The 10,173-nt window shown below is 42.0% G+C and overlaps 1 protein-coding gene and 1 long non-coding RNA gene across 2 annotated transcripts; one reads left to right on the top strand and one right to left on the bottom strand.

Annotated features, from left to right (window-relative positions):
- Positions 1 to 418: 418 nt before the first annotated feature.
- LOC128768742 (uncharacterized) lies at positions 419 to 1,495 on the bottom strand. Its single transcript, XR_008416271.1, has 3 exons — positions 1,291 to 1,495; positions 837 to 895; positions 419 to 688 (listed from the first exon to the last, which is right to left on the bottom strand). It is a non-coding gene; the product is annotated as an uncharacterized LOC128768742 (long non-coding RNA).
- A 2,469-nt stretch (positions 1,496 to 3,964) lies between these two features.
- Positions 3,965 to 6,979, top strand: LOC128768741 (cholecystokinin-like). Its single transcript, XM_053881825.1, has 4 exons — positions 3,965 to 4,019; positions 5,231 to 5,310; positions 5,424 to 5,610; positions 5,971 to 6,979. The coding sequence occupies exons 2-4, from the start codon at positions 5,233 to 5,235 to the stop codon at positions 6,096 to 6,098; spliced, it is 393 nt and encodes a 130-aa protein (XP_053737800.1). The 5' UTR covers positions 3,965 to 4,019; positions 5,231 to 5,232; the 3' UTR covers positions 6,099 to 6,979.
- Positions 6,980 to 10,173: the final 3,194 nt, after the last annotated feature.

Genomic DNA, 10,173 nt, shown 5'->3' on the forward strand with positions numbered 1-10,173 from the left:
GAGACTCAGTTACTCAGGAAGACTATGATCTGTTGCAGACATTGCAACAGCATTTCCAGCACTCCAGACATATTTCAGAGGCAATTCAACTGAAAATAGGATGTGTAGAAGGGAGCGGGAAGATATTTATTTCAGTACGTTACCTCTTTCATCATTCAACTGAAATTCTTCAGGGAAGTAAAGCTGTGGATACAAGTGCCTAGGTGTGTCAAGAAGCAATCGTATTTTATTTTGTAAAGGAAGTTCAGCTAAAGTCTGGTGTCAGGTGATGCTGGGAAAAAAGGGGCCACCTGTTGTGAAAATGATTAATTAAATCATTATTAGCATTGTGACATTGTGACTGTGTCTCCAGTGACAAAAAGTGTTGCTCACAGTCATTCAGTGTAGCTACACACGAGTGAGTTTAAATATAACACGTTCTACCATACAAACAAAATGAATACAAATTAAAGTTGTCAACCGAAAAAAAATTAAAAGCCAAAAAAATATATTGAGGAAAACAAAATTCATAAAAATCCCAACATAACACTTGGCTCAAAACTCACTCTGCATCTCATTTTCGGGACGCTAATGTGGTTGTTTGAACTTCAGGGGATTGCACAAACACTGTTTTTACCTGGTGCTGTGGGTCAGAGGAGCCGCTTGGCTGGCGCTCAGGACAGAATGAGGCAGAGTTGGACGAGCCGCTCTGCCACAGGAAATGTGAAGTCAGATGCCAAAATACTTGTCGCTGGATATGAGAAACAGTAAGTGACGTGTTTCTCAAGTAGAGAAAGAAAAAAGGGAGTTTTCTCCTGCAGTGGAAAAGGTCTGTGGCTATGGCCCTGCAAACTCACCCGGCAGCTGGCTCTTTGGAATCCCCAGGAATTGGCAACTCCCAGTCATAAATCAGTGGCTGAAACACATGTGATTTCACACACAATTAAAAATAAAGTATGTCACTGAATCATAAGTAGCAACAACAGATTATTTCCTCTTAAACATGAGGATAATTTTGTGACAAGTCAGAGGAAGTGATGCACGATCCAACAAGCCAGAGTGCCCACCAACTCTTCCTCGCACTTTCATTGCCTTGACTGAAAGTGAGACTGAATTTTGTAGCTCCGTCTCGCGCCCCATCTGAGCCCCGTAATGAAATCCTGAGGAGAGTGTATTAGTTTGCTTTCTGTCACTTGTTGTCCGTTTCCCAACAGCTTTGCCAACATGTTAGCTTTCCCTCACTTTAACCGCACAATAGAGTGAATTAGCTGGGCAGCGGATACTATGAATCACTGTTATGAGGCAAAGTACCTTCACAGAAGTTCGAAGCGAAGTCAGGCAACTTCAAGAAATGGAGGGACAGGCCCCTGTCAGGTGCCACTGACATCACTGTAGACTTCTTCACCAGCTGCCCAAGACAGAGCTAAAATTAGAGTGGAGAGTGGCGCTGGGCTGTAGCCGTCTTTTATCCAGTGGCACACGACAGTTGTGGTCCCGACTGGCCACCTGTCCAGGGTGTCCCATACCTAGATGGTGAGATGAAACAGCGTGGTAAATTTCAACGCTCAGTAGGTGTCGCTCATGTTTTAAACCGACGTGAGGTTTCATTGAAATTTTAGATCAACAGAAAACATTATACAGCAGACAGTGCCATCTAGTGGCCTCTGAAAATCAGGTCACTGTTTCCTGAAACCTCATTAACCCATCACTACCTGGGTGTGGCTGGGACAGACTTGGTCGTGTTCTGGACAAATAATGTACTTTTATCATTGTTATTATTATTATTTTAAGATCGTTACGTTGGATAAAGTGGCAGTACGGTAAAAGGAAACAAAAGTGGTAATTATGACAGTGGCATATCACAGGAAGGAGACTCCATATTTGTTATGTTGAAGGAGCAGGGATGCGAAATACATCTGCGTATGCTCCCACTCTCAATGTCCTGAAGTGTTGTGCACTGTATATGTGCTCCAAAAGAGGTCCACTTGAACAACAGTAGTTCAGTAGTGATGGGCGATTGAAGCTTCATGAAACAGTGTCATCATTATCAGAGTCCACTAGGTGGCACTCTCTGCTCATAAATATTTGGATTGGAACAACCCTTTCAATGAAACCTCACGCTGTTTTCAAACCAATTGCAGTTTTTTTCATTTTCTTTTGTTTCATGAAGCCTCACCATTCATCACTTGTCCTCAGAGTTCAGGAGATCCACAGCATGCGGGAGCCTCTGAAACATGGTCCTGCCCGCTGTGGTTAACCCACGGACCGTGAAGTGACTCTGCATTGAAACGACAAGCACTTAAGCACAAGAGTGACAGTCATTGTGTTTTTGTTTCCAGCATGTGGAAAGGAGTTTCAGAGTAAGAAAACAAAAATATATATTACAAAAAATTATATATCAGATGCACACAATCCATCATTCCGCCGAGCGATGTGACATTAATATTGTGCATTATTGTCTGCTGATGCAGTTACGGCCTTCAAATTCATAATCTGATAACATTGCCAGCGAAATTGGGTTTCACAGACTCTAATGAGCGACGACAAAGCCTGGCGTTCCGAAGCCTCTCCAGGAAAGAGTCAAGGTTCTCACTGAAAACTGAGGAGCACGGACGCCTGAGCAAATTGAATTACACAGACCAATTAAATATTTAAAACATGTATGGATCTTCTTTTTTTTTTTTTTTTTCACTGAAACATTTTAACCTTCAGCATCTGGCTTTCATCATCTGCTATTCACTCTCCGTCCAAACACTTGGATGTTCCTTGTAACTGACCTTGATTCAGCAGAACATTCATTTATTTCTTTTGAGAGAACACTGCGTCAACAGATGCCTGGCATCATCTTTGGCTTGCTCACAGAAACGGGGAGGATTTTTAAGAGTGCATATATTTAAAATATTAGAGCAAAAAAAACTTTCATATTTTTGATTTTGCAGATGTGTTTTAAAGTACCAAACTTGTTCTGGTCCTTGATGCATTTAACCCCCTTATTATTATGTTATTATATGTTATTATTATGTTACTGCATTCATTAGTAATATTGCTGCTAAGTTTGGTTATTGTTTGCTTTTGAAAAACAACCAAAAAGCAAAAGCAAAGCTGAGAATACCACTTTAAGCAACAGCTTTTTAGACTAACATGTTGAACTCGACTTACTTTAGCTGTGACTGGGCAGCCTCTGTCAATTGTTAACTCACTCTGACTCATCACATTTTCTCTTGTCATAAAAATCAATGGAAAATATTCATAACAATCTAACCATGTCATAGATGATGGTCATTCAGTTTTCATCATTCATGCGCAAATACATGCAAAAATGACAAATATATATATATATTTATAATGAATTTTTATTGGTGATGATTTTCTGTTGTACTTTTTGATATTTTTGTTGGGAAAAACATTATAACTACATAACAACATAACTATGTCAGTATTTTAACAGTCGTAATATTGTGGTTGAACCTTAGCGGCTATCAGGAAAGAGAGGCTGGAATGTTACTTACATTTTCTAGTGGTTCGTACGATGCCAATAATCATTTTTGCATAATTATTCTGATCATTTTTGGACCAAATGCATTTCTGCTTTTGATGGCAGGCATTCAGTGTCTCACTTAAGACTTTAAATCCAGGCGGCTTAACTGGATGGTCTGAACAAACGCTTGTTCCGCTCCAGACAAATATTTCTGGCAGAAGAAAGACAATCGCAAACAAAAGGCTCCACAAGAATTTCAAACGGAGTCGTGCTCTGCATTTACGTGTGAGTGAGATAAACCCTGACCTCCTCTCCGGCCGCTTCTCTCTAAGGTGGGTTGAGGAATAAGTAGCACTGTTGCGTCACGGTGTGTGCGTGCACGTATGCGTCAGTGCTGCCGCTTTCTGCGCCAGTGAAGAGCTCCTCCCACTCACTCAGGCCCCGCCCCCTTCCTGTGTGTCTGTATAAAACACTGAGTGGTCTCTCTCACACACCCAGGCTGAAGATTGGAGCAACGCTACTCACCCGACCACGCTTGTCTGCAGAGCACAAACATCCACAGGTAGGACCAGACAATTTTCTCATTTTAATTTCAAGACTTGATTTATTTCACCTTTATGTAAATATTAAATTAATAGTTTTTATTTAACACATTCATTCAATATCAATCTAAAATAGGGGTCAACAATAGTGAAGAGCATGAATGTATAAATTATGGTTGAAATTCTGAATTTATTTAAGATAAAAAATGTGTGATCAGGAGAAGAATTGCAAATATATATTTTGATAAAGATACAAGAGGAGAACATTGGCATCATCTGTGGCCTATTGAATAGAGAATGAAGCAGATGTTGTCAACAGGAATTACATTAGCATGGAGAGAATAGCTATTTATTCTCAATTTAAACTCAAGTAGCTCTCAGTTTTGTACATATAAAACAGACATCATTTTAAAGTGTCACCATAAAGCTGCATAATAAAATATTGTACCTGTTCATAAATGAGTTCAGCGATCATAAAATACTTTGAGAGGTCAGCGATTTTAACTTTTTAAATAAAGCGCGTGTGGCTTTAAAATGAATCCTAAATGATGGTGATGGTGACTCAAATTTTTTTACACCTGAATTTAATATTTTTTTGAAGAGCAAACTGCAAAAAGAAACTGGGCAGGGGAGAAGTGAGAGGAGAGAAAGTATCAATTGATATGGAGAACAAGGACTGAATTACAGGAAGTAAGATTCTCCGCTGACAAATGGTTTTCACAAAGGGGAAAAATCTTCCCTCCTGTGAGTCTAACAAGCCAACCACAAATATCCAAAGACAATACACGCGTCTTCACCCATCCAGTCATTTGTATAACAGCATCCAGGGAAATTAAAAAAAAAAAAAATCGGTACCAATTAGGGAGCAAGTTGAAGAGAATCCCCATCCATCTCAGCCGTCCGGTGAGAAAAAGCCCAAGTCGTGTAATGTATTCTCTGTCAGCAGTGTCATGTTAATTGCTGCTCCCAAGTGAGCGGCGGTCAAAAAGGGAGCAGAAGGATCTAAATAGAGATAATTGGTTGCTTCCTTTGAGGATATTGCAAATGCTGACGCGGTGTCTTCGACTCGGTCCTGCACACCGCTCCTCTTGTGTGTGTAATAACCACCAAGTCGCGGGTTTAAAAATGAGCCCCTCTCTTAAAATGATTATTTCTTACTTAGCAGCCTTCAAAGTTATCAAACCGGAGCGATGCATCGACTAAGTGTGCCTTATTTCCTTCTCCCTCACAGCCATGAATGTAGTTATCTATGTGTGTGTGTTCCTGGTGGCTCTGTCCAGCGGCTCCCTGAGTCTCCCCTCACAATCCATGGCAAGTGGCTCACACTCAAACCCTACACACACACACACACTTCTCTATGCATCTGTCTCACTGTTGTTCCTGCAAATATGCTGCTCATGCTGACTCTGGTCTGGCCTCTTCAGTCACAGCAGGTGCAGGGCGAGGCTCTGGTGTCGGACAACCTTCCCATGCCCACCTTCAACCAGACCCGCCAGGTGCGCTCGGCTCGAGCTCCCCCCTCAGAGCGCCTCAGCTACAACCAAGCCCAGGAAGAGGCAGACACCCGCAACAAACTCAGCCAGCTCCTGGCCAGACTGATCTCCAGAAAAGGTGAGAGGAGGAGATGGAAGAAGAGCATGTTCTCGCGTCCCTCCTGAAGATCTCCCTCTAATCCTCCGTCGCGCACGCTGCGCTTCAGCCAGGCCATCTGCTATTCCCACCTCCCTCCGGCCTCCCCATTCACCACATCCTTCCCTCACTATTGACTCACAACCCAGACTCCGCCATCTTGGATCCTGACCTGTCTCGCTTTCTCTGTCACTACACTTCCATCAACACTGAGTCAGACAGTCAGACCTGCTGAGCTCGCTGGATGTACAGGACAAGGACAAGAATAGAAACAAATCCGCATGAGTTACCTTGAGTTCTGACGTCCAGAATGCACATTTACAAGTTTCTCTCTCCCTGCAGGATCTCCCGCCCAGACCAGAACCTCCATCACCAGCAGAGCCAGTGGTCTTTCCCCCGCCCACAGAATAATGGACAGGGACTACACGGGCTGGATGGACTTTGGAAGACGTAGCGCAGAAGAGTACTAGTACTCCTCTTAAAGGCCAACCAAGTGTTTCCTATGACTGCAAAACTATAATCCCCAACACCGTCACATAGGACTGTAACACTGCACTTACTGTAAGCCGGCCAGAGAGGAGCCAAAAGTCATTTTGGCTTCATAAAAAAAGAGCTGTGGAGACCTCTAGGGGGAGCACTGTCCACTAACCTAATCAGCTCCAAGTAGAACATTACTGTTTTTGTGATAAAACTAAAATAAAAATCATTGCTTTCAATAACTTCTCATCAAGTTTGTGGCCCCAAAACGCGTCTTCCTCCACAATCAATACCACAGGAGGAGGGGTGTCCTACAGGCAAAGCAGAAGCTGCAAGATACCTTTCAGTAAAATATATATTAATATAATGAGAAAAGCATATCGACTTTAGAAATTGAATATCTGCTCTCTATTGCTTCATTTAAAATTTTGTTTAAATTGAATTATGCTTTTTCAAAGTGTTAGTATGAGTATATTGCAAACGCAAGAGTGAGAAAATAGGGTCACAGAAATGTATATGTAATCAATCAATATAAAATAAAGTTTTGAGATTTTGTTCAAGAAAGCCATATATACAACTGATAGACTGAATATTATCTAGCTTAAAAATCTATATATTTGTATGCAGTGTACATACTGAGGCAACATTGAAAACAGTGGGATGAAATACATGTTAGTGGAAAGTCTTACTCACACAGCCAGGAAACTCATACTTACTCTGTCATAACGGACTAGCAGAATCGATAGAACATAGCAGTGAATTCCACATCGATACGAATCAAATACTCTCCTTCTTTTGTTGAATGATTCTGTATGTACAAATTCTATGAGATAAAATGTTTCTAAAAATGCCGAGGACCAATAAAGTTCCAGTGAAGATGGATTCGTCTGTCGTTTGTTTGAGATTAGCTTGTTTTCAGGGCACAGTTGGCGTTTTGATCCTCGGCGTTTGCTGCGGCTGCTGTCAGTCTGAAGACAGTCTGGAGCGGCGTGGGCTGGTGGTTTGTTGGAGCAATCTGACAGTTGAGAAGGAAAAGTGGAGCAATAATATCGTGGTCCGTTTTTTTTTTAAACAATGTGTGGTTCACTCTGGATGACAGCGTATCCATGATGGAGGTGCAATGACAACCATCAGCAAAGAAACTCTCAACAGACTGATGGGAACAGATACTGTGTCTCCTTTCGTCTTATGAAAGGGAGGGAAAGTGTTCTACTAGAAGTTGTTCTATCTGTCCCAGACTTAAAAATATACCATCAGAGACAAAGAATCCCAAAGCAGTGGAGTGTTTGGTGGCGCTGAGCAGGAGGTGACATGCAAAGGTGTGTGGAGTTGGAGTGGCTGACGGGAACATGAGTGGTGGAGTGCACGGCTGCGTCCGAGCTGTCAGATGAGTCATAGTGATTTGACCTGTCTCTGAGTTCATGCCAGGTACAGACAGCAGCACAGTTGTTGTGCTCCAAGCATCTATTTTCTGTGGTGTATGACTTAACCACAGCTCACTTAAACACAAGTAACGTATGTGATCCACTCTCCGACGCAGACGCTCATCACTGGACTTAGGGACTCGTAACCAAAACACGCAGTTTTCACATGTGAATTCAAAGTTGTGTACAACAAAATAAAAAAATAAAAAGAATAAGACTGACAACTACCATTATCCCAGACTGATAGGAGGAAGTATGAAACTCATCTTTATCTTAGTTACTGTTGCAGTGCATTATGGAGGTTTTTTTTTTGAAGGGCGGGCGATGCAAAGCTATTTTTGCAAACTTATATTTTGCTATGCTATTACAGTGATACCTGGGTTCTTGACCTCAATCCCTTCCAGACGGCCGTTTGGGAAGCGATTTGTTGGAAATCTGAATAGATTTTTCCCATTACAATGAATGGAAAAAGAAATAATGTGTTCCAAGCCTTAAAATAGTCTTTTGTAGGAGTGAATGTAGAGTGTCTGCTGCAGGTGCGCTGTTCCTCTATGTGTGTGGCCGCTGCATGTGGGAGGGGTTGCCCAGTGAGTGACGTCTCTCCAGAAGTGAAGAGGTGCCCGGTGCGTGTCCAGCTCTGAATGTGCACTTCTGTGCAGTTTGGCTGTGACAAAGTCATGAACCAAGTAACGCTCTGTCCCAGACTCGCCTCATCCCTGTCCCAGCTCCAGCCCACAACAGGACATCAAACCCTGGAGTGTGCGCTCCAGCCTCGGAGGTGTGGAGAGCGAGCACCTCCCCTGTGACACTCTACCACGGTCCAGTGCGGAGACAGGAAAGGTTTTACACCTCAATATGAAGAAAAAACAGCCAGTAAATGTAGCTAACGGGACACGTCTGCATACAGAGGCTGCGTTATACACAATAACAAAGCGTGTCGTGGGTCAGCTGATCGGTTCACGCACGTTAGGTTTTTCCGGCTTTTTTTCGGGGGCGTTCGAGTTCTGGATTTTCGTTCGAAATCAGAAGCAAACAAATTTCGAAATTTTTGTTCGAACTCCGATTTGTTCGAAGTCCGGACGTCAAAAACTGAAGTTCCACTGTACTTCATGCTGGCCGCACCATGACCTTGACCTTCCTGCATCACCTGAAAGGTTTTATGTTTGATTAGCACCTTCGCTTTGCCTCAAACTAAATTGGATGTCTTAAGGTAGATGACCAACAATAGACTTACACTTGCTCAGCCAGGGTCACAACCTCCGCTATCCACTGAAATCCACCCTGGAGGACGGAACAGACTTGTGGGAAACGTTACCTCGCCTTGGTTTACCACAGAAAAACACTATTTGTAGCAACTCCATCCATACATGACCAGTCCCGGTCCTCAGGTTCAAGTCTCTCAGAAGAGACCTTCAGTCCAGGCAAGAGAAACTCAGATCAGACACCCTGTCAGGCAACATTAGGAGGGAAAAAAAGACTCCTCAGTACTTTAAACTTGGACCAGAATTCAGAAAGGAATTTTGTGTTCTGACCTGAGAGTTTTGTGTGACAGTGACTCACCAGTCCAGCAGACTCCTGCAGCTCATTGTCACTGAGGTCCAGTTCTGTCAGACTAGAGGACAGAGAGCTGAGTACTGAGGCGCGACCAGAACAGCATCTCTCTGACAGTTCACACTCTCAGAGTCGGTAATAGAGATGAGTGCCAAGAGTGACTCCATCTTTACTTAAAATCAACTGAAGCACAGAAGACACTCAGCCTTTCCTTTCTGTTTCTTTTACACCAAAAGTTTTAATCTATATATCATAGAACTATTTTATTGAATTATTAAAATCGATGCAGCACAGTAAAGCTCTCAACACTGACACACCTGATGGACCAATATCCTTCAGCAGGCGTCTGATGCTGTGTTGTTCTCTCAGATTTAAATAGGTCTCCTTGTTTTTTTTTACGCTCAGTCCAACTGTGGTTTAGCTTCTGGACTGTGGAAGACAAGCCTTGGGCTCCTCTGAAGGCTTTACAGTATATATATATATATATATATATATATATATATATATATATATGAATGTTAATAAAATGGTCAACAAATGTGTTCTGTGAAATAAGTAAAGTTCCAACAAAACATCCACTGAAAACTCTGTTCAGCAGAAGCTGTTTTATAAGTTAAAGTTTTATACGTTATATTAGACTCAGATGTATTCTTGTTGACATGAAGTAAATCTCCCACAAAAGGATCCTTCCATGAGCCATTAACCCAGCGAATAGATAAGGTCAATTCAAAGTCTTCCAAAATTCCGCATCAGACCATGAGGTTCCAATGCTGACCAAAATAATAATCAAACTTTAAAATCCCTAATTTCACAGTACAAAAGCAACTGATAAAATTAAACAATAAAACAGAACAATGAATTGGCATTGGAGGTTATTAAGTCTTAGATTATTAAAACAGTTTTTACGTCTTGTTTAAATTGACGAATTTGTGAGAAACCTGCTTCTCAGTTGAGATGCGCGTTGAGTCCATATCAATTATTATCATCTTTAGTACGAGGTGACAGTATCTCATGTTTCTAGTGAGCTAAGATTGAATTTAGAAGTATAAAGTGAGGGGTTTCATTCTGAAGAGGGATCCTCACCGATCCGCAC

This window comes from Synchiropus splendidus, chromosome 12 (assembly GCF_027744825.2).
Source record: "Synchiropus splendidus isolate RoL2022-P1 chromosome 12, RoL_Sspl_1.0, whole genome shotgun sequence".
In the NCBI taxonomy this organism is placed as follows: domain Eukaryota; kingdom Metazoa; phylum Chordata; class Actinopteri; order Syngnathiformes; family Callionymidae; genus Synchiropus; species Synchiropus splendidus.